At 32.5% G+C, this 27,296-nt stretch overlaps 2 protein-coding genes and 1 long non-coding RNA gene across 22 annotated transcripts in view; 1 reads left to right on the top strand and 2 right to left on the bottom strand.

Moving 5' to 3' along the window:
* LOC148605161 (BTB/POZ domain-containing protein 6-B-like) overlaps positions 1–14,672 on the top strand; it is a 129,817-nt gene extending 115,145 nt beyond the window's left edge. For 10 of the 13 annotated variants that reach the window (XM_088548667.1, XM_088548671.1, XM_088548670.1 and 7 more), the window contains 4 exons: positions 7,042–7,170; positions 7,834–7,889; positions 10,338–10,576; positions 11,742–14,672. In XM_088548667.1, the coding sequence (XP_088404793.1) occupies positions 7,152–7,170; positions 7,834–7,889; positions 10,338–10,576; positions 11,742–12,894 (1,467 nt within the window). In that variant the 5' untranslated portion in view covers positions 7,042–7,151 and the 3' untranslated portion in view covers positions 12,895–14,672. Of the gene's footprint in view, positions 1–4,657; positions 5,013–5,079; positions 5,484–7,041; positions 7,171–7,833; positions 7,890–10,337; positions 10,577–11,741 lie in introns of those variants that run through there. The other 3 variants (XM_088548664.1, XM_088548663.1, XM_088548675.1) reach the window with 3 other exon arrangements.
* On the bottom strand, positions 1,692–13,620 carry LOC148605162 (uncharacterized). Of its 2 annotated transcripts, none has more exons than XR_015915908.1 (3): positions 13,473–13,620; positions 7,314–12,584; positions 1,692–3,664 (listed from the first exon to the last, which is right to left on the bottom strand). It is a non-coding gene; the product is annotated as an uncharacterized LOC148605162 (long non-coding RNA). The 2 variants fall into 2 exon arrangements; XR_015915909.1 differs by having other exon boundaries at positions 1,692–2,862.
* Positions 14,673–22,196: 7,524 nt separating the features above from the next.
* LOC148605159 (neurobeachin-like) overlaps positions 22,197–27,296 on the bottom strand; it is a 169,948-nt gene continuing 164,848 nt past the window's right edge. For all 7 annotated transcript variants that reach the window (XM_088548659.1, XM_088548653.1, XM_088548657.1 and 4 more), the window contains 2 exons: positions 27,100–27,251; positions 22,197–25,727 (listed from right to left, as the gene is read on the bottom strand). In XM_088548659.1, coding sequence (XP_088404785.1) covers positions 25,637–25,727; positions 27,100–27,251 — 243 coding nt within the window. In that variant the 3' untranslated portion in view covers positions 22,197–25,636. The remainder of the gene's footprint in view (positions 25,728–27,099; positions 27,252–27,296) is intronic.

Genomic DNA, 27,296 nt, shown 5'->3' with positions numbered 1-27,296 from the left:
CCCCGTTAGAGACGTTGACTATTGCATCTTCCCGGAATGGACGAGTAAAGAACAGCGAACATATGCATATGGTACAATATCTACATTGCAAAAAGACTAATTCTTGACCACAAAAATCAGGATCAGATCTTATGATGAGGTGCGCGAAGTTAACAGATTATTCCGCTACACAATGTGTTAATGATCAGTTCAATTGTACAGCTGTTCATGAATAGATGTATGAACCCATCAAAATTACATCTATCTACTGTATACTTCAGAACATCAATATGCTGAAGAAACTAGAAGGCGCATGTGAGGGTCAAGGAATTAAAATTTAACATATATACACAATACGTTACATTTTTTTTTATGTTTTCTATATATAGGATAAAAACAGACTACTAATAACATGAACAAATGTGATTTAACACCAGCCTTGAATGAGTTTAGGTCTGCACTAGTTGCCACTTGATATGTTAGGGAACTTTATTGAACGGCGAAAATGAGTTTGAATGGTAATTTGTGGGAGAGAATGGCGGTAAAATTGATGTTCTCGTGTTGGTACTAAATAGATTGGTGATACTACGATATTTACAAGTTGGTGTGTGATTTTATAAATCATGATGTTAGCTCACGTCTTTGCTATCGTGTTGGCCATTTCAGTTATGTACGCATGGCACTTAAGCTACTTTGATAGTCGCACTGATGTAAAGTGTACCTTGCAGCTCTTCTTTGTATCATTTCTAATTTGTGGGTAAGTTGGTTTCGCCATGGGTTCCAAATAATGCTGCAATATTCAAGTTTTGGTCTTACTTGAGTTTTGTATGCTGTTTCCTTTGTTTTGATGCTGTTAGTTCTGATGTTACGTTTAATGAAGCATAAAGTGGAGTTTGCCTTATATGATATTGTGTTAATATGACTGTTCCATGTAAGATCTTTTTTGAAAGAGTAATCAAGAGAACCGAGGTTATAGCGGTAATCGAAAGAATGTAATCCAGGGACAAAGACCAGACATGGAAAACAGACATTCACAACAAAGAACATAAAGTAACTAAAATCATACATACAAAGTAACAAAAGTAAATGAGCAACTCGGACTCCACTAAAAACTGGGACCATAGACCAGGTGCACCGGTAGGGTAAGCGTCCTCTGCTTTCTAGAAACACCCGCCGAGTTGCTCATAAAAGTCAAGTCCGGGGTAGACAAACGAGGAAAGGAAAACTATGACCCGTTGAATAAATCAGTTTTCATGGTGCTGATGGATACACCATAACGATCCACCAGTTCATGATGACGACCATAAAACTTCTGTAGTGATGACTTCAATCTTGTAGCAACATAACCCTGTTCCAGAAGCCTATTTGTTAGAGTTCTAGCGCAATACAAAAAGTCTGCGTAGTTTCGGCAAGCTCTGGTATAACTTATGAGTTGTGATATGAACACTCCATACGCATGAGCCGAAGGAATGTTGCCACAGATGAAAGGAAAGTTGACAATTCTGAATGAAAAGTCATCACGTTTGTCGTAAAGTTTGGTCAATAGTTTTCCTTTACCATCGATTTCTAAGTGTAGGTCAAGATATGAGGCTGACTTCACAGTGTCTGTAGTATCCTTTATCTCAAGTTCTTTTGGGTAGATGCGATGTATCAAATCCCCGAAATTAGGATTGTTTAAAGATAACACGTCATCTATATAGTTACACCCAAATATTTTGCTTTTTCAGTTGTTTGGAGGATCTAATTGTGGAGAGTGTAGTTAAAGATTACTGGTTTTTACTTTCTTGTTATTCGTATAATTTCACCTTGTCTGGATTAAAAGACATGAGCCATTCATTCCCCCACTGTTCCAGTTTTTTGTAGGTCGGGCTGAAAGGATTTGCAACCGGCTATTTTTGATATGGTCAGATAAACAATTGTATCATCTGCAAAGAGGCGTACATTGCTTTTGAGGGTGCCTGGCATGTCATTTATGTAAATTAAAAATAGACAGGGCCGAGAACAGAGCCTTGTGGTATGCCTGTCAGTACCGGACAGCTGTTTAAGGTCTGACAATCAACTACCACTTTCTGCGAGCGGTTTAACAGCCATGCATGGACTCAACGGTCAGCCGTTTTGTTATTTATTCCCATGCGTTTAAGCTTTGAAATGAGTCTCTGATGGACGACCTTATCAAACGCTTTGCTGAAGTCCATTACTGCAACATCTCTTTGTTTGCCATGTGCCATTTCATCAATTTTGTGTTGTGTAAATGTAAGGAGTTGGGTTTCACAGCTGACTTTTGATCTGAAACCATGTTGAAGTGAATATAAAAGAGACTATGTTTGTCAAGGTGTTTCATAATTGATGATAGTATTTGGTCGGTAGTTTTCTGGTTTTGATTTTGATCCTTTCTAGAAGACTGGTGTTACTAGTGCTTCTAGCCAATCGTTTGATACTTGAAGACTGGTGTTACTAGTGCTTCTAGCCAATCGTTTTGTACTTGAAGACTGGTGTTACTAGTGCTTCTAGCCAATCGTTTTGTACTTGAAGACTGGTGTTACTAGTGCTTCTAGCCAGTCGTTTGGTACTTGAAGACTGGTGTTACTAGTGCTTCTAGCCAATCGTTTGATACTTGAAGACTGGTGTTACGTGTGCTTCTAGCCAATCGTTTAGTACTTGAAGACTGGTGTTACTAGTGCTTCTAGCCAATCGTTTGGTACTTGAAGACTGGTGTTACTAGTGCTTCTAGCCAATCGTTTGATACTTGAAGACTGGTGTTACGTGTGCTTCTAGCCAATCGTTTAGTACTTGAAGACTGGTGTTACTAGTGCTTCTAGCCAATCGTTTGGTACTTGAAGACTGGTGTTACTAGTGCTTCTAGCCAATCGTTTGGTACTTGACCTGTGTTAAGAGAAAAGTTGAGTAGGTCTGTTATAACTGGTTCGATTTCATTGCATACCTCTTTTAGGAAATTCGCCAATTATACTCATTTATATTACAACTTTGTTTTTTTTTTATATTTATTATTCATATGCACAGGTAATTATATCAACATCGCAAAGCGTAGAAATAAAACGGCGTTTTGATAGTTTGGAGATGTTTTTTATTTATCTTTTTATTCTTTCGTATTATATTTTGATAATGAATATTGTATAACAATGATGTATTTATAGATAGCTTTATTAGCTCTTTACAGAAAAAAATGCATTTACTCCATTCAAAATACTCCAAACATTTATCAAGATGACATTTGTCTAATCAGGTATCAACAATCAAACTTCAGTGCATTTTGTAACATTTCCCTTTGATACTAACTTCATTGTTCATTTACCTTTGTTGAATAATCAAATATATCTTCCGTCACCATGAACCACTGTATCGTTGTAGAGTATCCATCATGAAAACCTATATGTCACCGTGTCATAGTTTTTCTTTCACCTTACTTCTACCATGTACGTGATATTTTATGAGAAACTCGGCGGATGTTTCTTGAAAAACACAGAACGTATACTTTGTCTATGCACCTGGTTCATGCTCCCAGTTATTATTTTTTGTTTCTTTTTACGTAGACATTTCATGTTCTTTATTGTGTGTATCTGTTCTTCCTGTCTAGTGGATATCCCAGGATTGCATTATGTTGACTTCCGCTAGAATTTTGGTTTCCGTGACAACTCTATCAGCACTGGCAAACATCTTGTAACATCTAGTATAATTTCAACTCATGAACCAAATAATTTGTAACTGCATATGTTATCATTAAATGTGTTCAGCAAATTACTTGCTAATGATCATTGTACACGAAATCAATTCCATTCATTGATATTTGAACGAAATAAAATAAACGAAAAAAGAATAAAGTTGAAAAGATCATTTATATAATAACAGATCTCATTTAGACTTTTAATTGAAATCTTTTGAATCTATTTCTTTTTGTGAAATGTAGTTATTACCCGTTGAATGTGCCAAAGTGTAATCAAGGGAACCAAGGTTATAGCGGTAATCGAAAGAATGTAATCCAGGGACAAAGACCAGACATGGAAAACAGACATTCACAACAAAGAACATAAAGTAACTAAAATCATACATATAAAGTAACAAAAGTAAATGAGCAACTCGGACTCCACTAAAAACTGGGACCATGGACCAGGTGCACCGGTAGGGTAAGCGTCCTCTGCTTTCTAGAAACACCCGCCGAGTTGCTCATAAAAAGTCAAGTCCGGGGTAGACAAACGAGGAAAGGAAAACTATGACCCGTTGAATACACCAGTTTTCATGGTGCTGATGGATACACCATAACGATCCACCAGTTCATGATGACGACCATAAAACTTCTGTAGTGATGACTTCAATCTTGTAGCAACATAACCCTGTTCCAGAAGCCTATTTGTTAGAGTTCTAGCGCGATACAAAAAGTCTGCGTAGTTTCGGCAAGCTCTGGCATAACGTATGAGTTGTGATATGAACACTCCATACGCATGAGCCGAAGGAATGTTGCCACAGATGAAAGGAAAGGACAATTTTGAATGAAAAGTCATCACGTTTGTCGTAAAGTTTGGTCAATAGTTTTCCTTTACCATCGATTTCTAAGTGTAGGTCAAGATATGAGGCTGACTTCACAGTGTCTGTAGTATCATTTATCTCAAGTATCTCAAGTTCTTTTGGGTAGATGCCCGAAATTAGGATTGTTTAAAGATAATACGAAAGCAAGGAATCATTCGTATCTATTGAATATATCAAAACAATGCGTGGATGCTTCAAAGACAGTTCTTTTATCTCTATTTTGCAATGATTTAATTCATGTATACTTTTTTTACAATGCACACCTTGGAAATGATATAATGAAGATCTACCATGTATGATTTGCACCATTGACAAACTTAAATGAAAATGTTCACGTGATAAGTTGATAAGGAAATACGTTCGTATTCATGAAAACATACATTGTATTAAAAACGATTAATACGAAATTAGTAGCTTGGTAATCACTGATAAGGACTTTAGAATCATTACAAAAGGTGCATTTGTTTATTGTTTGAATGAGAGCACAATAGGTACGTATTAGATATTAACTCATATATTTAAATTTTCTAAATGATTAAAGAGTAACAAGGGAACCAAGATTCTAGCGGAAATTAAAAGACCAAATCATTAAGCATTCACTAATTTTTTGTCTGTGTCAGTGAGTGAAGTGTAATCTGAAAATTGATATTATACATGTAAAGTTCATCTAATTATCCCATATTTTTTCACCTTCCAACTGACATCAGATAGTTAACCAAATTGAATTAGATTTGAAGTTAGTAGTTACATAATAGGTTTGGTATTTAATGTTTTGTTTTTTATATCAATAGAGAAAATATCATATGAGTCATGGGCATCCTGTTTGAGGACGATTCTATAAGCTTAGTGATAGATATGTCACATATTTTAGATGTCGTCATACAGTGTTCAAGAAGACTTAGGACATCGACCCTCACAAACAATATCACTTCCTGACTGAAATATTCGTCTGTAATTCTAAGGTCATAAGTTTAAATTCGCTTAGATTACCGTCACAAGGACTTCGTCCACACTCAAGGTTTATCACATGCATGACATAACGTGATTTTAAAAAACGAAGAAAACATGAAAGAAACAAAACAATTGATATTTATAGAGTCTTTAAAAAAACACGTATAAAGTCAATTACACTTTAAAACTTGACTTGTGCACCGAGAATGTTAAGGTCAATCCGCTGTAATTTTATTCTTGTAATAATATGTAGAAAAAAAATTGTCATGGCAATGTAAATACGTCATATCATATTATCCAAGTATAAATCATGGTGTTTGTTCGTCATCATTTTGAGTTGATATAAGAATCGACCCGAGAATATGTTTTATTATACTTCATATCGATTTGCTCAATTTTGTATTTGTTCAATACGACGACAATAAGGTGATTGAGCATGGAACTGGAAAAGAGAGTGAAACATGGGGGTTTATGTTGTTATTTTTAATTTCCATACACTGAATTCTTGACTTTTTTGTTTTTGTTTTTGTCGTTGATAGACAATATTCAAAAATGAGAAATCTGCAATTGTTCCAGAATTATACGGTCCTCCTCGGTAAAACCAAAATAAACAATTACAAACGATTTTTGGCGTGAATTTCTCGATCTCTGCTCTTCATTAAGTTACTTGCCATTTTACCCAAAAAAAATCTTTACCGACAGTGAGAAAAAGTATATTGTTATTGACTATTTTAAAATTGACTATTCCGTCCTTAAAGTCCTACAGTAAACTATATACATGAAATTCAAAACAAAACAAAACAAAAACAAAAACAAAAGTATTGACGTTCGGTTTGTGAGGCGGAAAAAAGTCCATCACTGATACATCATGTTAAGTTCACAAAAGGGCTGTGTATACAATTTCAAATAAATGAAAACTTCAAACTAAAACAATATCAATAGAGGATATGAAGACAAGACAAATGTGCCAAACTGAATGCTATGGTTTATGTTGAAAAAGAATGGCCATAGCTATTTTGTGTGTTAATAAATATCACATAGCTTAGAGGGTAATAGAGAGTTAGATTCCCCCTTGAAAATAGAATGTCATCTTCGGCTTCGCCTCGGGGTTACAAACTGTTGTATCTCTCTCTTAGCTATAATTTAGTTTCATGGTATTCACCAAGCCGTAGACGAGGTGAATATAACATTAATGACGGTGGAAATGCAAGCGGAAAGAAATTATTGTTATTGTTAACACTGTTAAGATTTCACCTTGTCTGAAAATAGTTTCTAGACCAAGCAGAAAACAGAAATAATCTTTTAGGTAATAATTCATTTTAGCCCCGTTTTTCAAAGCTTTATATCTAAGTATATCTAAGAAACAAGTTAACCTCACAAATAATGCATTATAATATAAACGAACTGAGAAATGTCCAGATGTAGTTTACTTTAGATAATCATATTGATATGACTTTACTATAATGTGATAGTGGAAATGGAGTCCATGTAAAAAAAAATGCCGTACATTGAACAACATTGAAACAGCATAATTGCATAATATTATAAAGATTGTTTTGTTTTGTGCAGATTGCCGCATTAAAACCAAATTACAACCTAGCTACGGAAACTAATCGTTTACATACAACAATAGTCTATATGATATGTAAGAAGATTACAGCAATCTTTTTACTGAAAACATGTTAAAAGCTCAAGCTCGTAAGTAGTTTTAGTGTATTTTTCTATTGTAAAATTTTAATTTGTATTAAACGCCGAAATAGAATACACTTGTACTGAATATTTACAAATTCCATACAGTACAATCTGGTTATTAGTTTTAATACAATCATAGTTCTACTTACTGTCACGGTCTTTCGTCCTCAGTGTGTGAAAGACTTTTGAAGAAAGAGTAATCAAGGGAACCAAGATTCTAGCGGAAGGCAAAAAGGATGAAATCCAGGGACAAAGACCATATATGAAAAACAAACACAACAAAGAACATAAATTAACCAAAATAATACATTCAAAGTAAAAAAGTAAATGAACAACACGGACGCATTAGGGCATGAACCAGGTGAACAAGAAGGGTAAGCGTATTCTGCTTTTCTAGAAAGTTCTGATTAAGATCTATGTTTACTAAAATATGTTCACATGTAATAATCTTGTCTTTTTATCTATATAAATTTTATTACTTAGATTTTTGCTGCCTGTTTTTTTTTGAGTTTTTTTTATGACCCCGGCTATGATTTTGTTATGATTTTTTGTTTACATCCTTTGCCCTTATTGGACACTCCAGTACTTTTTTTCTTTTCAAATTATATAAGTTGGATTTTTTACTTATTTACACTGGTCATTTACGATCAATTATGTCATATGTTTAAGGAATTCGGACTAATCCTTTATTTGTCGCGAAAAATGAGGACGATGATTCCATGCAGGTAAGTTTGGATAAATAACACAGGGTCACAATGACTTAGTTACATATTGTCTTTTATAGTTGACATTTAAAACGTTACGGATATTTGCTTCATCAATTGTATTTGTTATGTAATTGTATGATACCCAAAGCATGGCTGACAAAACATTTTTTTTGTAATTTATATACTGTAAACGTACTATTTTCGCTATTTTCGCGGTGGGCAGAAAACCGCAAAAAAAATAGTACACGCAAAACTGATGTATAACACTATATGACGCATATCATTTTTTTTATCCGCGAAAATTTTATATCCGCAAATATACTCACTTGACAGAATCCAGGTCATTCTTTTAAATTCATATTTATTAATATCAAAGCAAAGACAATGCAATAACCCTAGGTAAACACTTGTTTTATTTCTGCAGATGGATCAATTTACTTAATGTGTATACGCATGTAATAATTCTTGTTCAAGAGTTCATTCCTTGTCTGCACGGGATAGAAGCTTTTGATGCTGGATTTGGCTTTATATTTCGATACATCTGGTTTTGAGTACTTTTTGTATACAATTATTTTGTTGATTTTTTTACCATTTAACCCCAAGTTTTTACCTCTATCAGGTAAGTCATGACGGATAGCTTTTTATATTCAACACAGTACATTCTACTTACTTGCGTCAATTCTTTACACAGGTTCAGTTTTGTAAGCGATTATTTTTCTCTTGCCATCGTAAAGGATAAAAAATGAATTACGTAACGGTAAAAAGTAAAGTATGCCAATCCTTCTCATAAGGTACCTTCAGGACTCAATGGTCGAAATCGTCTTCCTGGAATCACTATTATTGCTGATACTTTCAATAACAAAATCGTGGTAACCCTCAATCAAAAAGGGTCGTGCCAACAAATGATTAACTTGTCCATGTCTTTCCTCGAATAATACAGTAATGTCAAATGCTAATGGTCGCACTTTTCTTTGAAATTTGATTCCGATATCACTTGAAATACTAACCATCTGATCTACTTGCTTAAGCGGGAAGCAAACCGGGATCTGGCATTCAGTATGATGATGAAACCAGTCGATACTTATCTAAACGTATACAGGAACGACTGTATATTTTCAACATATTCAAAACGTTTCAGACTGTAATTTATCAGCAATGTAAAAAGAACATTAAGTATTTAACTGTCCGTCCTTTGGGAGTAGTTAATAAACAGTCAGGACAATCGCATTCCAAATTCCTTCATTCCCGTAAATTGGTTGAAATGGAATAGATACGGAAGTTACAAACGGTTTACTCTTTAGGTCTTAAAGATAACATCATGGGAAATATCGTTGTTGACATTTTCAATATAGTTTATTAACAATGCCCAAAATAAAGCTTACTGGCTTACAAAACTTCCCAAAACCTTATAAAAATAGATTTTTCCTGTAAAGTCATTTATCTACAACCAGACCTTCTATTTTACGTTCTTGTGCGCTTGTGCCATATTTTATGTAACATTGCTTATGAAAAAAATTGGAATTATCTTTTTTTTGGTGTGTTAAAAACTGGCCTGATGTGCTTAATAAATTACATGGCAATATGGCATCTTCGGATGTGTTCGAAACTTTTATTTTTCTACCGTATACACTACACTTTCGCATAATCTCATAAAACAAAATAATGTTAATCTTATCAAGTGGTCCTTTGATAAATCGGAATGTTAATATATTTGTTCAAATACTTGTACATCATTTTTAGTAACGAAAAACATAGAAACTACGCTAATTGGACTTCTTTTGGTATGCTTAAGGCACTCGAATTTCTGTTTGACGCATGTTTTGTTCGCTTTGACGGTAACACTTATCGTCAAATTATTTGTATTAGTTAAATGTTTCGGATTTTAACGAATAAAATCTTTATATAACCTAAAATAACTACAACAAAGTTTTTGATAAAAGCTCGTAAAAACATTCTCATTTTTTCAACCGATACAAGCAAATCATTCGTGATTACAGGTATACTTGTAAATTATTAATATGTGCGGTTATTTCCTACGTTTATTGTAATATTCTACTCAAATCATGGGATGCCCAATTCTCACCTAATAAGTTGTCTAAACCGTTTAATAGGCTAATTCGTAAGGGATAGTTATGATACTATTGTCAAATTGTTATAGTGTTTTTGGTCTCAATATTGATTCGCTCAAAGTCTTTACATAGAAACTAACAGATCAAAAGCACTATTCGTCATGATATGGGTTGTGTCCTTATTTTATGACTTGTTATGTACGGTATTGCTCAACCCCGCATGGAAGAATTCGGATTTATATTGCATACGACGAGGATAGGACTTTTTTGTAGGTTTAAACTTGTCTAGAGTTGGCATGTCAGTTAACTTGTAGTATTCCTTACCGGTTGTTGTCTCTTTGACATATTCACCATATCCATTTTCGTTAAAATCCATGTTGCAACATATTTTTATCAGGAAGACACCAATATTGAAACCATGTCATCCATCCTCTCATCAGTATGTCTAACGGAAGAAATAGCTGATGTCTACTTTGGATTCCCCAATGACAGAAGTACACGTATTCCTGCTCACAAAACACTACTTTCATTGCGGAGTCCCGTGTTTAAGGCGATGTTTTATGGTTCTTTTCCGAGAACAGATAAAGATATAATCATTGATGACGTAACAGAACCAATATTTAAAGCATTTATCAGGTAACTGAAATGCAATAACCTTAAACAGGAATACAATTAAAAATTAAATTTAGAGATTATTAAATGTAGTAGTAATGGAGTAATATCCCGATTTCGCAACTATAACAAAAAATTGATACTGGTAGGCTTCGACAATAATATTTGGTAAAATCACATCGTCACAATACATTCATTATAAATTTTACGTATCTTGGGAACATCTTAGTTTGTGTAAATGTAAACAAGCAACAAAGCAATGAAACCTTTTTTGGCACTTTTTCGTTTGTTTATTTGTTTTAAGTTTTTTATACTGCTTTAGTCAAATTGATGATCTGAGACACAAGTCTAGCAATAGAACATCATTAACTGCTGATATTGTGATATTTGTTACTGTAGATTCTTCTTCCGTAATTTGAATATTATTTTTTTTCGAGATGGTAAAATTAAGATTTTACATATGCGAGCTTTAGCGAGCATTTTGAAATTTAAAAAAATACTGTAGAGAGAATTTAAATCAAGAATACGGTGGTTTCTTCAATGAAATTTATAGAAAATTCGGAAAATGTAAAATGGCGGGAAATGTCTAGCCCAATTGTTTAAAAGTCATATGCATTTTTAATCACCAGCTTAGAATGGAAGAGACAAATTTCCACTAAGTACAACGTATAAGAGAGATAAGAAAAAAAAAACATTATATAGATTTAAGATTAAACAATCCATAGATACTGATATAAATCTCTATGTCCTCTTTTATCTTTTCTGTAAACATTGTACCTATACCTGTTACTAGTAAAACTGTTAACGAAGAAGTCGTAGCATGAAAGTTATACTAACTATAAATTGTTATTTGTGTTTAGGTATTTGTACACAGATGAGGCCGTCTTTGATAAAGACAATGTTATGTTTTTAATGAATGTTGCTAAAAAGTACCAAGTCATATGCATTTTTAATCACCAGCTTAGAATGGAAGAGACAAATTTCCACTAAGTACAACGTATAAGAGAGATAAGAAAAAAAACATTATATAGATTTAAGATTAAACAATCCATAGATACTGATATAAATCTCTATGTCCTCTTTTATCTTTTCTGTAAACATTGTACCTATACCTGTTACTAGTAAAACTGTTAACGAAGAAGTCGTAGCATGAAAGTTATACTAACTATAAATTGTTATTTGTGTTTAGGTATTTGTACACAGATGAGGCCGTCTTTGATAAAGACAATGTTATGTTTTTAATGAATGTTGCTAAAAAGTACCAAGTCATGCCGCTTCTTTCAAAGTGTGGCTCGTACCTTTCAAAGAATCTGAATACCACAAATGCTTGCACAATATACCGCCACGCGAGATTCTTTGTACTGAAAGACTTGGTGGCAAAATCTTTAGGTTTCATCCAATTAAACGCTTATAATGTTTTCATGGATGATGATTTTCTATCGATCTCAATTGATGACCTATCAGAAATTCTCAAATCGGAAAAATTAGAAATTGCTGAGGTAGATATATTCAAATCCATATTACGATGGGCGGATGGAAAATTAACAAAAGCTAAACGGACAATTAACAGCAAATCAAGGCGGGAAGTTCTTTTACAAGGAAACATTCTGTATTTGATCGCGGTCCCGACGTTTTCCATGAAAGATTATACACATATTGTAATACCAACGGGAATTCTATCAGACGAGGAGCAGCTCCAGGTTTTCAAAGCCATCACAATAAATGGACCTAATAAGCCAGCAACAAAATTTGACAAAAGTCCACGGATAAAGAAAGGAAAAACAAGAATTCTTACTGTCGATGAAATATTGCCCGGACGTCAATTGCAGGCCAATGACCACTTTCGTTGGAATTGTACGGGAAATTCTTACGAAGTTATCGGGATCCAAGCCTCGAAAAAGACGATTTTAAAATCAGTGACAGTTTTCCCAAATTTTACGAGGTCCAATAGTTGGCAAAACAATACCTGGCATCTTCATTGGAATACATTGTCAGATTTTGATTCGTCTACTGAAAATTGTGTTGATTTGTTCTTGAATGAAAAGCAAAAAAGAATAAACATAGAGATAACCCTGGAAGAAAACTGTAAAATGTCGATTAAGTTTCAATTATACACGATACATCAAATGACTGTAGGGTCAATGGGTTGTCCTCTACAAGCCAATAATCACTTCATGAATCCACAAGCTGGATTTCCAAGGCCAAATCAGGCTTTTTTTCAAATGCAACAAAATTATGGCCGTCCTCAAACTCGTGCTTCTACGTTGCTGGGCCAAAATGAATTAATATTCTCTTTCGAAGGTAGTCATTTGGTACACGATTTCGAATTTGAGTGTGAGTAGCAATTGTGAGTCTTCATTCTTGTTCAAACTCGTGGACAATGGTGAACAGAGATAAAAATGGACACTAATTTACCAAAAACAATGAAATCTGTATTTGTTTTGTAAGGAGTAAACATTTGTTTAATAGAAACCTAGCACAGAGAAGTGCGTTCACGCCCATTTTGTATTTATTGGAGTTATTAGAGTCATCATCATGATCAATTCATTCATATTTTTTTTTATTTCGCTTACAATGTTTTAATGTCAAATATTTTTGTAAGGTTTCAATGAAGTTCAAGGGATATAGTTCTTTTAAATAAACGACATCACCTCATGAGAATTCTTCGGAATATATACACTTAACTAGGGAATAAATATGGAGATTGACCTAAGTTTCTATAGGATAAAACCATTAACATGCTGACAAACTCCATAATGTTTTAACTTGAATATTTTCTTTTAGTAAAGGTGTGTGTGTGTGTTCGCTAAAGGTTTTATATTACTACAGTTACATACTGTATTATTGTATTATCAAGAATTTTTAATTTATATTTTTGAATTATTTACATGAAATCAATATCAACTTCTAAAGTACTTACCCTTCAATTGGGTGCCATTTTTTTCAAAATAAAATACATTATTAAACCTTATATTACCATGACAAAGGTTATGCTTTTTAAAAAGTCTTTTTTAATAGAAATCACTGTACTAAATCCGGGATTAAAAAGTTTTATGATTCATGTACCATTCGTCAAAGCATAATCATATGATTAGTTCATTTGAGGTCATGTAAATAATTGTATGCTTAATGTATTGTTCATGTTTTGTATTTTGTTGTTACAATTGCAAGAAGCGAGGGTTTGGAACCTCATCAAACTAGTCAAATCCAGCAACATCTGTTGCAAGAAACACTATTTTTGTTTATTTTTTGTGATTTAGAACTTAGGTTTTTCATATTTTGAAGGTTAGCGTGGTACCCACTTCACTGACTAAAGACAAATGCATACTGCATGTGTAGTGAGATGTCAATTTTTCTGAATCTTTACTTTTTGTTGTTTTATGGGCATGTCGAAGGCGGATGCTGTGAGTTTTTTTTTTCATTTTTCAATCGTTCACATGCAGTCCCATGGACAACTATGGCCGTTTTATTTTTTACTATTTTGTCGGGTTGTAGCTTCTTTGACATAATTTAATCCTCCACGATTTTATTGTCTACTACGTGTATGTTTTAACTCGATTCATGACGGATTGTCATTTATGTCATTTATCATGTATAATAGACTAGAAACAGGTATATATATATAGTTTTGTTTAATTAAGCAGTTTGTTAGGCATTCCCATCACATTATGCGTAGGAATTACTATATTATGATTTATCATGATAGGACTGTGTTTTGATTTAGTGAAACGATTGAGTCAGGTGTAACCTGCCTGTAAGAGGACAAAGTTGATTTTGTAAATATTTTTTTTAATTAGCATGCCCATTTCAATTCTGCATGAATCTTGTTCTATTTTTATGATTCCTGTTTGTGAGGCCTTCTAAAATATTTGAAAGTCCCTGGAACGAAGAAAATGATCTTCTTCTTGGATATAAAGTGTGTAGTTTAGTATATCCTAAGCACATAAAATGTTCTTTTTAGATCTGTCATTATCCAGACCCATCTCGAAGGCTTAAAGAAATTGGATAACACCTTTAGTAAAGCTTTCGGTAATCAAATTGTAAGCATTTTCCTGTTAAATCTTAATTCAATGTACTGAATTGTTTATTGCCATGAAATAAATTCAATGATGAAAGTTGATCGTTATCGAGATGTTTTCAAATTGATCATCAACATCTGTGGAAGCCTTTGTTAAATAGTAAACAAACAAATAACATATTTTATGAATACCTAAAGTACACAAAACTGTATATAAAGTAGATCGTTCCCAATATTTTAGGTAGTAGGTTTTCCTCTTTTTCTCAAAGATGACCTATAACGAGAACACTACAAAATTTTAATATAAAGCGTAGGGCTCCGAACTTTATTAACAGGGCCTTAGTAAGATGATTGTTTTATTAAATAAATTACGTACTGAATTTTAACAATACAGCAAGCTACTAAATACTGGTATATAGAAATTCTTTAACAAATGTATGAAGACTATTTATATGACATTCATTTTTTTTAGTTCACAAAGAAAACTTTTTCTTGCTTTAAAGAAAAACACTGAAATTCGCATTATATTTCTATAGAGCATTTCAACAGTCATCTCCACCTTGGTAAATACCTATTAAAACAAATGGTTGTATTGTTGTATCATACATAGTTTATTGTCATAAATTCATTTTACCCACTACTTGACGACGTAGATATAGGTTAAGGGGTATAACTCTTACAAATCATTTCTACGCTTGAGTAAACCATTTTGCCTAAATATGCGCTTCAAAGTAAGCATCAAAGTACTTGAGTTCATTTCATTATGATAGGTTCTGATTCAAATAAACGCTTGATAGGCTTTAAAATTGAATATAATACAAACAGATCGTTTATTGAAAGAGGTATATTCCTTAGCCTAGGTCTGAATCTAATAAAGATTATATCAAACGTTTCCGTGCTTTTTAATGCTTATGTACACAATTGCTTTGATCACAAGTCAAACTGTGGTTTTCTATCATACATCCTATTCTTCTGTTATTAATTTTGATGAGTTTTTGAATGACAAATGACATGTTTGGGTCATTTTTTTTGTCCCATGTGTCTTATAAAAACATACGGATGAGAGAACCTGTTTTCAAAGCTGTTTAAAGCTTTTATCGGATAAATTATTTATTGAATAGCACCTTAATATTAACCTTATGAAGCAACCGATAGGGAATGTACAATGGATTTCCATATTGAAGTCGTGCAAATATAGCTTCCAATATTTAATAATCAATATATGTGTTTTATATGTCATTTTGAACAAAATGTTACTTAATATTTTGAAATATTATCGCACAAAATATAAATATTATTTTTCACATATATGTCATTCTACTAATTGTGAAAACATTTTCCAATATTCATGCTATAATTCTGTAACGTGAAACTCAGTGTTTGTTCTATGCAAGTCTTTGGTCGGGCAAACCAATGTGATAGCATCCGGAAGAAATAGCTTACATAAAACCCTCAGACATATTATCCTAGTAAATATGTCGTCAATTGTAATTATATATGCAACGCAATTGATCGAAAATCATTGACTTTCGTTGTTAATGTTTTCGGTATGACTTGGATATAGATCGAAACCAGTATCTCCGCACTCGAGGCCAGCACGATAGAACTGGCACACTCATTAGAAAGATCCATTATGGCATATGCATGTCACCAGTTTATGTTTTAAAAATGTTAGGTCAATCTGCCAGTCGTCTGAACGCGCGAATTTCAAATAACTGGTAGATCAATAACGAAGGACTTCGGGCAATGATGGTTGAAATATTACAGCTCTTTTATACTAGGACGGTTGTAAAACTATTTGGAGCATTACATACATTCCATTGGTCCAATCTGTTCAATTGAGTTGTTTTAAATTATCATTAACCACAACTTCATGCTTCAAATGATTTTTAAACGCCTACTTTTTTTCAATTTTTGTTTATCCTTTTGTTTTTTGTGTATAGCTATTCTTAGCATTGGTATTGCAGTTACTTTAGAATTTTTATAAGTTGGTATCGAATTGTAGTTGAGTTGATTAAATTCATGCTAATATATTTTTTCATGCATATCATAAGACAATCGTGCTAAAGTGCATAGGTATTCAGTAAAGTAGGAACTGCATCATTGCCATACTTATTTTTGAATGAATGTGTTGACCAGGAAGTACTTTGGTTGTTTTAAATATAGGAAAATAGTGTGCACATATGTGTCAGAACAAATGACAACAATTTTAGTTTTAAAAGTCCTGTAGGTTGTAACTTCATTAGATACTTACAAGAGAATGTTAGTGTAGTAATTGTGGTAAAACATTTTTATTAAACAAATGGTAGGTTAGAAGGAAATTATCTTATTTTTCAAAAACATTTGGTTGATTGTTGTTGATTATTGGGGTTTAACGTCCGAGCAGCAGTATTTCAGCTATATTCAGACGATGAACATGAAATGGATGATAAAATGAACATGAAATGGTGACGAAATGAAAAAAGGATGGGATACGAGGATAATAGTGTCGAAAAATTTTGATTGCCACTAGAAAAAGGGAGGAATGGGTAAGGTCGGGCAATTTAGCCTCCTGTGGCGGAGCGCAAAGCTTCCTACTCCTATCGAATACCGCAGCAAGGTTCTTTAACGTGCGAGGAACGTGACATCTTTCCCAACACGGTGCACCACTATGGCTTGCGGTCAGGGTTTCCGTATTATAGCCTGACAACCCCTGCTTATAATATGCCAGGGATACCTAATTCCACCACCTGGGGCACACATCCTAGTTGTTCTGTGGGCAGAGCGCCTAGCCCCCGGCTAGGTTTCTGAGCACTATTTAGTCGCCTTTTACAACAAGCTTAGCGCTGCTGCAGGCCTATTCTTTTAACACCCGGACCTGCACGGGGCAAAAACATTTGGTTGAGGGTGACAATATGGACTTAAACAGTGCTTGAGCCATAATTGCAATACATTGTTTAGAGTAAGTACAAACAGGGTACTTTTTGTAGCAGATATATTATCATTATTATTATTGTCTGGCAATTTCTAACGATTTTGAAGTACCGTAAAGCAATGTTTACATTGGGTAAGGTGAAAATAGCGTTGGCATCGAAATAAAAAGTATATATTGGGTAGTAAAGATGACTGCCACATGGTAACTGAATCAGAAAGTTTACTTTAAAAAGCAATATAGAAGTTTACATCAGTCTTACGTCTGAATTGAAAAGATGATAAGTGATTGCGTTTCGTAATACATAGCTAATATTTCCTGAAATATGTGAAGACAGCGTTTCAATATTAAGCGATGTATTTGGAAATTTATGAAATACGGTTTTACATTGTCAATTCGCACTATTTGTAATGAATTGATTGCCAGCTAAGGAGTTAAGGTTTTCAACAAAACAAGCAACTATTATATGTCATAAGTTTGGTACTCTTTCATCAAATTTTACATTCAAAGATAGCATAGTACTAATTAACCTAGAAATAACAACATTTTTTATTCTGCAGCATAGGAATATGTTTTATTTTGTGAATAACAGCTTGTTTCTGTGTGTTCATTATTAGAGCTTCTATGTTATGCGTTATTATTATTTTTTTCACGATTTCATTTATAACTTGTCATTTAAGTTGGCGTCATTATTGATTAAAACATTTATCAGGTAATAAAATGCAATAAATTAATTTGAGATAAATACTGTAATCTGATTGGTTAAAATAATTTTATTATATCTCAATGGATAAAAAAAATATTGACACGCCCCTAAAGATAAAAATTTGTTTTAAAATTAATTTATAAGAATTGGCTATGATAAAAATTGTGTCTATTGAAAAATAACATAAATTTTTCATGTGCATATTTTGTTTATTGCACTTCGTGCAAAATATTTTTCAATAGACAATTTTTTTATTATTACCAATTCTTAAATAACGTAGAAAGAGCGCTTTAAACATCTCTTTAGAATTGCCATTATTCGTTGGAATGTTCTGTTGACAATTTAAGCACCATTGAAGACAACGTTTTGTCACGGTTTCGAACGATTTAAGACCCCTTTCTTTTTAGGGAGTGTTTAGAATGGTTTAAGACCACTTTTGGGAGGATTTAGAACGGTTTAAGACAACTTTTGGGAGGGTTTAGAACGATTTAAACCACTTTTGCAATGGCTTAGGATGACGTTTTTATATGATGTTGTTTCGAGATATATAACGTTATATATTGCTTTTTTCTTCTTTACTTTTTCTTCTTGTACATCTTGCATTGATAGCAAATATAACTCTATCTTTATAGAACTTTAACATTGTCTGTTTTTCTAACTTACACTTAAAACAAATACTGTTAACTGATTTGTAACGAATGGGATATCTGATTTTTGCAATCTCAATAGTTAAATAATGCCATTTTCAGCTCTCATTAAAGTACTTGGTTAATAACCCGTTTTTCACTTTTCGGTTGTCAGGTCATGGCGCTTCTTTCAAACTGTGTTTCGTATCTATCAAACAATATGAATGTGTGTACGATATACCGTCACGCGAGGCTTTTTGAAGTTGACTATTTAATAGAGAAAGCTTTAGGTTTCATCCAAGTAAACACTAAGAACGTCTTTCGGGATGATGATTTTTTATCAATCTCAACTGATGACCTATCAGAAATTCTCAAATCAGCAAACTTAAATATTGCTGAGTCAGATATATTCAAATCCATATTAAGATGGACAGATGAAACATTAGGAAAAACTAAACGGAAAATTAACAGCAAATCAAGGCGGGAAGTTCTTTTACAAGGAAACATTCTGTATCTGATTGCTTTCCCTGCGTTTTCCATGGAAGAATATACAAATATTGTAATGCCAACAGGAATTTTGTCAGACGAGGAGCAGCGTCATGTCTTTAAATCCATTACAATGAATTGGCCTAATAAAGCAGAAACAGAATTTGATAAAAGTCCACGGATAAAGAAAAGAAAGATTACAAATCTTTCTGTTGATCAAATTTTGGCAAGAAACCAAGGATTTAGTTTTCTTTTTGATCCATATTGGACGTCGAATCTTTCCGAAGTGATTGCCATTAAACCTTTGAAGAAAACTATTTTAAAATCAGTGACAGTTTATCCGAAATTTTAGTGGTCGGACAGTTTGCAAAACCATGCGTGGCATCTTCATTGGAGTATATCGTTAGATTTTGTGTCGTCTTCTGAAAAGTGTATTAATTTATTATTGAAAGAAAATCCAGTAAGAATAAACATTAATATAGTACTGGAAGAAAACTGTGTAACATCATTGAAGTTACTTTTGTATCCGATTGAACCAATGGGTGTAGAGAAAATGAGCAGTCCTCTTCAAGTTAATAATCCCTTTGTGACTTCACAGAGCATCCAAATACAGGTACAGTCTATAAATGCAATACACCGAAGTTCTGGCAGTCTTTCACATAATACTATTAATCCTCCTTGGCAAAATTACTTAGTGTTCTCTTTTGAAGGTAGTCATTTGACAAATGATTTGCAATTTGAGTGTGAGTAGCAAGTGTGAATATTTCTGTTCTTCATACAGTTTGTATTTGTTTTGTTTGTGTCCAGTGATAAGCAGTGCCAAATGACGACAATTACTTGCAAATATCGAGGAATTCTAAATAATGGAAAATAACAAAACATTTGATACACAAAAACCATGCAATTAAAAACAAAACTTCAAATCCTGATATACTATTCATTATATAACAATAAAGGCAATCTAGAAATGCGCGTTTCTCTGTCAAATATGGTTAAAAGGGAACCAACGTTCTAGCGGTTACCAAAAGAATGAAATCCAGGGACATAGACCCGATACGGAAAACAGACATACACAACAAAGAACATAAAGTAACTAAAATAATACATACAAAGTAACAAAAGCAAATAAGCAACCCGGACTCCACTAGAAACTGGGAGCATGGACAAACTGCACCGGTAGGGTAAGTATCCTCTATTTTTCCGCCAAGTTGCTCATAAAAAGTCAAGTCCGGGGTAGACGAAAAAGGAAAGGAAAACTATTACACTTTGAAAAAATCAGTTTTCATGGCGCAGATGGATACACCGTAACGATCCATACAGTATGGATGATGAACATACAGTATATATGCATACAAGTTAAACATGTTGTTATTTTCTGAAACCGGAACAAAAGATTAGTTCGGAGAAAATTTACTCAGTGCCACTGATATAAAAAGATACGATTGGTTTTTACATGGACAGGTTCTCAAGTCTCTAAAAAACTTGTAAGTTCTATGATTTAAAAGCAAACATTGATGCCGGCAATATTACTTGATCGATATTGGGAATATTCACGTGACCATCAATTCAAATTGCCTGTCTGGCTTGTCAAACGCATGATTGTTTTTCCCGATATAGAAAAGGCAAAAGGTATATCCCTTTCTGTTCTCGTAAATGATGACAGATAACATACGAGCTCGAAACCCTGAATCACCTCATCTCTGCAAAGGTTTAATTTCGAATTTTAATAACTGCTATCAGAAGATACTAAAGATACTCTTTCTTGATTATGACTTTATTTGTACTCATCCTATTTTATCGCATATATAAAATGAATACATTGTATGAGACATTGAGGAATTTTAGGGCGTGTTTCCAAGGCTTTTGCGATCGGTTGACCAATTATTTGAATTAGTTACTCCTTTCCTCTTTCTTCTAACCCTTTTTTTGTCAATATTCTAACCCGCACACAACATTTTATTAACAACTCAGTGGGTATTTCTAGAAATGTGAAAGGTGTTTACCCTACCGGAGGACGTGGTCCATGAACATGTTATTACTGGAATCACGGTTGATCAATGGTTTTTCTTTTTGTGGGTATTATTTTAGTTACTAGTATAACATGTTTTTGTAATGCGTGTCTATTTTCTTTGCCTGGTTGTAGTCCCCGGAATCTGTTCCTTTTTTTTTTGTTAATGTTCTAATCCGGGTTCTCTTGGTTTCCCTTAAATATTAGTACAATCGGACGCAACAGGAAATGTAATACATTTTTGTACTATATATTCAAGACCACAGACCGTATAGTTGATTGTTTTCCAATCGCAGTACTATAAGCAACCACTACAAGTTATCTTTAGGTATAAAGCAAGGGTTGACTACTTCATAAAATAAAATATACCTCTTTATATACTTGAGTAATAAAATCTGTACGAATTGGTCAGAGTGAGTAATTCAGAACTAGAACGACAAGTCTGCAAGTTTAACAACAGATATTATTTGGTGTCTTGTGAATATTTGACTACAGGTAATTAGAACATAAGAATTAATACTTTTTCGTTCTCCTTCATTAATAATGTTGTATAATCAAAATAGTTGAACATCCAATAAAATGTTCAAAGTATTAACTTGTTTGACTTGACTTCAGCTGAAATAATAACTTGAAACATAAATTCAGAATAGTCTGAAAATCTGTATGTTCATAAAGCCCAACCATTACTGTCTTATTTTTGTAACTTGGATAATTACTAGACTGATGACATGACAGAAAGTTATTTTTTTGTGTTTTGCTTTTTTTTTTTTAAGAACAGTAGAAGTGTTGAAGGATGTAAGATCCATTTCATGCATAAACCGAAAGCTTTATGTAATGTTGCTATTTTTTAAAGTAAACACCTTGTAAAAAAACAACCAAACACAAATAATTTGAGAATATACTCGAATTTATATTTGCATTGTGAAAAAGAAAACATGATTTCCCTAAAAGTGACATTTACATCATTTGTGCATCACATCCACAAGAACTGTTCTATCTACTTCCATGATATGTCTGATATCACAAAAAAACCACACACAATATCATTGCATTAATTACACTACAACTCAGATGAATTTCTCATTTCTACCAGCCAACGGTGAAAGGGATATATGGCAAAGCTGGCAAGTGTTATTTGGAAATAGGACTATGTTTAAAAATAGATCGGTTTCCAATATCAAAGAAACTCAATAAAAATGCCCAAAGCATAGTTGTGTTGGAATTTCAATTGAAGGTTAATGAAATAGGTTATCATTTCAATTGCAACAACATTTACCCACTAGAGACTGACAGATATGACAAAATTCTCTATGTTGTAGTGAATTTGAAAACTATTCATATGATTTTACTGTGTAACAAAATTGCATGACTTATATTATTAATCATAGTCAGATTTTGTTTGGAAGGATTTGAGACAACCACATAGAATTAATCGGATACTGCTTGCAATGTTGATGGAAAACTTACAATTTAAAAGGTAAAAAAAACGTCCTTCAATTTAATTTGGAGTAAAGTATATGTTTCAGCATTTATGTTTCCGCAATAGTCTTTATTCAAAGTTTTTTTTTAAATATTTTGCTCTGTATTCATGAAAACCAAACATCTTTGAAAAAAAAAACCACCATGTCAAAGAATGGATAAATATTTCATGATTGATATAGAAACCCAACAAATCATCTGTGATACAAAATCTGAGTAAATTTCAATTAAAAACCCAAGTAACAAACATAACTAAAAACTCACAATCAAATAACCAAAATATCTTTTATAAATAGGTCAACAATAAATACATCTCTAACATAATAAACTGCTTCTAAAATAATTCAACAAATATTAAACTTATAATTTAACGATTTGATAAATAATTCAAAATACGGAGCGAGGATAAAATTATATGAAGCTAAGATAATTATTGAAGAAAAAGCTATGAAATTTGTTCCTTATTAATTGAGCATATTAACTGTGCAATCTATCAGTCAAATTTTACTATCAAGAACAGCATTTCTTATATGAAGATAAGCATACTTAGAATTTTCAAAAAACCTACAGGATATACAAGTCTTTATAAAATCTGGTATTTTCTTCTACTTAACCTTATTTGTCAGATACAGAAATTATAAATTTGAAATCACAAATTAAACTAGTAACTGATAATTTTCATATCACTAATGTAAGGTGAATGAAATTGGAAGATATCCATCTTGCAATGACACAGCACAAGTCCATCTGATATCTCTTTTGTTTATTTTTTGGGTCCAGAAATTTTACATAAGGAAATGTTCATATTGATTGTTAAGAGGGAAATCTATCTATGTTCAGAACAGTCTTACATGTATATATCAATTTCTTATTTCTCCCCTCACAAATAATGGAATGTAATTTAATGTAAACATATGACTAAGAAAATACACCCATGAAAAGTCCTTTATGGCAATATCAACCTTAAGCATTTGAATAATAATGTGAACTTGACACTAGATATGAAGCTTTTACTAAATATGAAAATGATTGCACATTGAGATATTAATTTTTTGGAATGTACAGAAAGTTATCACATATTGTTTATAGCAAGCATTTCTCTACTCTTCAAATATAAACTTATAGTTTTGTACTTATTTCAATATTGTGTAAAACTATCCTACCACATTTGATTTTGTTTTGTAAGTTGGATATTAATTAATTAGTTATTGTCTAAGTTTCAAAGGTAAGTCAAAAGAACTTAAGTATGAAAGGTCAAATTGCAAATATATTTAAAAATCAATTTTATTCTTTTTCCACATCATAACCAACCACTACCAAATTAAAAACAAACATTTAGTACAAAAATTAGAAAAAAAAAGGAAAACATATCATTACAGGCCAAGCACTTAATACAAAATTATGGAAACTAAACACTGATTAAGAAGAAATGTCATCGACATTTTACTTCCAGGTTGAAAGGTCACCCAAGGGTGTAAGGAAATTCAATCACACTCAGTGAAAATATTATTTTACAAGTCTTTACAGTCTTACAATCACCATATGAGCCATCTACACTATAACTGACTGAAATTCAAGCTAAAGCACGATTTAGGATACTTTTTGCTACAGATGTAGGTGAAACTGGTTTTAACCAAAACCTGAAAAATCTAAACACCTGTCTAGACAGGCTTAAAAATGTTTATTAAAAAGTTAACAGCAACTAGAATTTTTTTTACTGACACTGGTCCAAATTGAATCAATTTTAAATCCAAAAGAGATATGATTAAAACTGTATTTACAGTTGTGTCAGTGTCACTATAGAGAATATGACAATGTCTTATTGTTTTATACATCCAACTGAAAGATTAAGGATTGAAGGTATCGGAAGTTAAAATTATCTTCTCCTTTTGACCCCAAAAGGTCAAAGTGAATTGAAGTATTATAGTTAGTAACTCTGCTTCTTTGGATACTTTATTTTGATGTTTTCTGTTAAAGACAATTTAGTTGGAACTTATTTGCTCAAAATTTACCATGAGTTGAGAGATGAAGACATCTTTAGGTTCTTGCTAAAAAAGGTATTAAAGAAAAACAATTTATTGCAAAAAAAAAGTAAATTGAAAGTAATTTATCCACTGTATTATTAAGTTATTTTTAGCTGTATTGCCTTATCATGTTTTTTTTTCTCCACCCGAAGGAAATAAAATAATACACTATTTAAACATGTTGGACCAGAACTGTACTATCACATGTATTAACATTCTCTGATTATTATCATACAAAACTGTTACATCAAGTTAAATAACAAACCAAACCATCATGCAACCAGTTAAAGATTTTTTACATAGATACAAAAAGCAAAACGAATTGGTTTTATGTAATACTTTATACACAAGCAAATAGTTGAATGAATAAATTGACAGAATGCATCTAACATGGAAAGAAAAACAAAAGTGTCAACTGGTCTTTACCTCTTACTAAGAACAAATTATTCCTGGTTAAGGAACCAGTTTAGTGTTGATGTCAACCACTATAAAGCTACTCTTGGGTACAGAATGAGCAGGGTCTATATTTCTTTAAGCATTAAAGCGTAATAAATTATCATTGGATATCATATAGGGAGTATACAGATTTATTCTCCCATACCTTTTTAATTGGAATGTCTAATTAATAAACAAACAAGAAATACTATATTGTATTAATGCCTTTTGTATGATAATTATTTAGATTTATAGAAGTCATTTTACAGTACCTTTCGAAAATGACAATTGTACTTTTTTTCTGACTTGCAGACTGATTTAATGTGACATAATGATAGCAATAAGTATATACAACTATAAGTTGCTTCAAAAAAGTAAGTGATCTTCATCATCAGTATCTCTCTTGGTATTCATGATGCCACTTGTTAAAATCTATGTTGAAAACTAACAAACAACCAGTTCCTAATCCTGCTAGTAAAAACCTGAAAATATAAAAAATTCAAAGGACTGTTAATAAGCATACATTTATGTATTATTTCATCAATTACTTAAAAGATATGAAACAATTTTTCCATTGTATAACAGGAACTGGAAGACTAGCAATGAAAAATATTCAGTTAGTGGCATATTTTTATTTACATTAATTTTTTTGGAATATGGCAATCTTCAAAATTTTGAACAAGAATTCTAATAAAATGATGACAAAATGCAGGAATACTTAGCTAGAAATTTGAAGTTTTTTTCTTCTTCCTATTGGAATAGTTTTTTTACAATTTATGTACAATTTATGTTTTATCGACTGATTCAGAAGCAATAATGCATTCTGGGATTGCTATAGTTCAAGACATTCCTGACTGATCAAGATTGATTGACTGATTGATTATAGTTAATGTCCTATGGCAGATATTTCGTTCATTTAGGGACAAACTCAACTGACCAATCGAAACGACTGTGATTTGTACTTGTCTGACACTTAGCCAGATCTTTATTGTGCTAGCTTCCAGAAGTAACAGCCTGCAGTTAGGCATGTCACTCCACTGGGACATATTATTCTGACTTCAAGCCAAACAGTCGTCACTCTACCCCTCTAATACCGTGTGCTTGCCAAAGAAGCAATGACAACCGATTTTTAAGTTTTTGGTGCAACCCAGCTGGAGATTAAACCCAACATTTTCTGCAATCATGATGAGCACACTACCCGGAGACCACAGAAGTGGTTAATTATTTGGACAAGACCTATTTAATGCTGCATAAGAGGATGGAAATTGAATTTCTGAGTTGGTCCATCTGGTGTTCTTCCTTTTGTTTTTGTTTTTGTTTTAATAGAAAAGTTAAGGATTTATATCATTCGATGGAGTAATGAGATGAACAACTAAATGTTATATGATTCCAATTTTCACGATACCTATTCTTTATTGAAATTTAACGTTTTTTCCTCCACTTTTGAATTTAGTGATACACAAGCAAAATATTTTCACATCAATTTTTCACAATAACATCTGAATTATACAAATAATTTAAGAATAAGTTCACATGAAATTCATGTTCATTGAGTCTTCATACAAATTTCATATGAAAATCACATTAATTCCTATGGACTGCACAATTTGAAACCTGGACTCACATGAACTTCACATAAACTATTTCAGCATGTGTATATTATTAATGTGACCTTTCAAAACCTGTGAGCCTAAAAGATTTCAAAGAAGCAAGTTATAAATACTCCCATATGTATGTAAATGCAAAATGTGATGTATACTTGGAATGAAATAAAAAAAAATGTAGCTCATTGATTATATGCATATCCTACTCTACAAGTCATGCGATGTATGGAATGGGTCATGTGATACTTACTTGTGATCATGTGTTAAGGCTAATGACAAAATACTACTATCACAGGGGGGATATGTATATAACAGATTTAGGTCATGTGACCTCCACACTTCCACAACACCGCTGTTTCCACCTAACATCATGTACTGACCATCTCGACTCAAGATTATTGTCTAAAAATAAAACAGAACTATGAATGTTAATATCTAACAAACATT

The sequence above is a fragment of the Perna viridis genome, chromosome 10 (assembly GCF_037379345.1).
Source record: "Perna viridis isolate PV_CMFRI_1.1 ecotype Kerala chromosome 10, ASM3737934v1, whole genome shotgun sequence".
NCBI lineage: Eukaryota > Metazoa > Mollusca > Bivalvia > Mytilida > Mytilidae > Perna > Perna viridis.
This window is presented reverse-complemented; position numbering and strand designations above follow the sequence as displayed.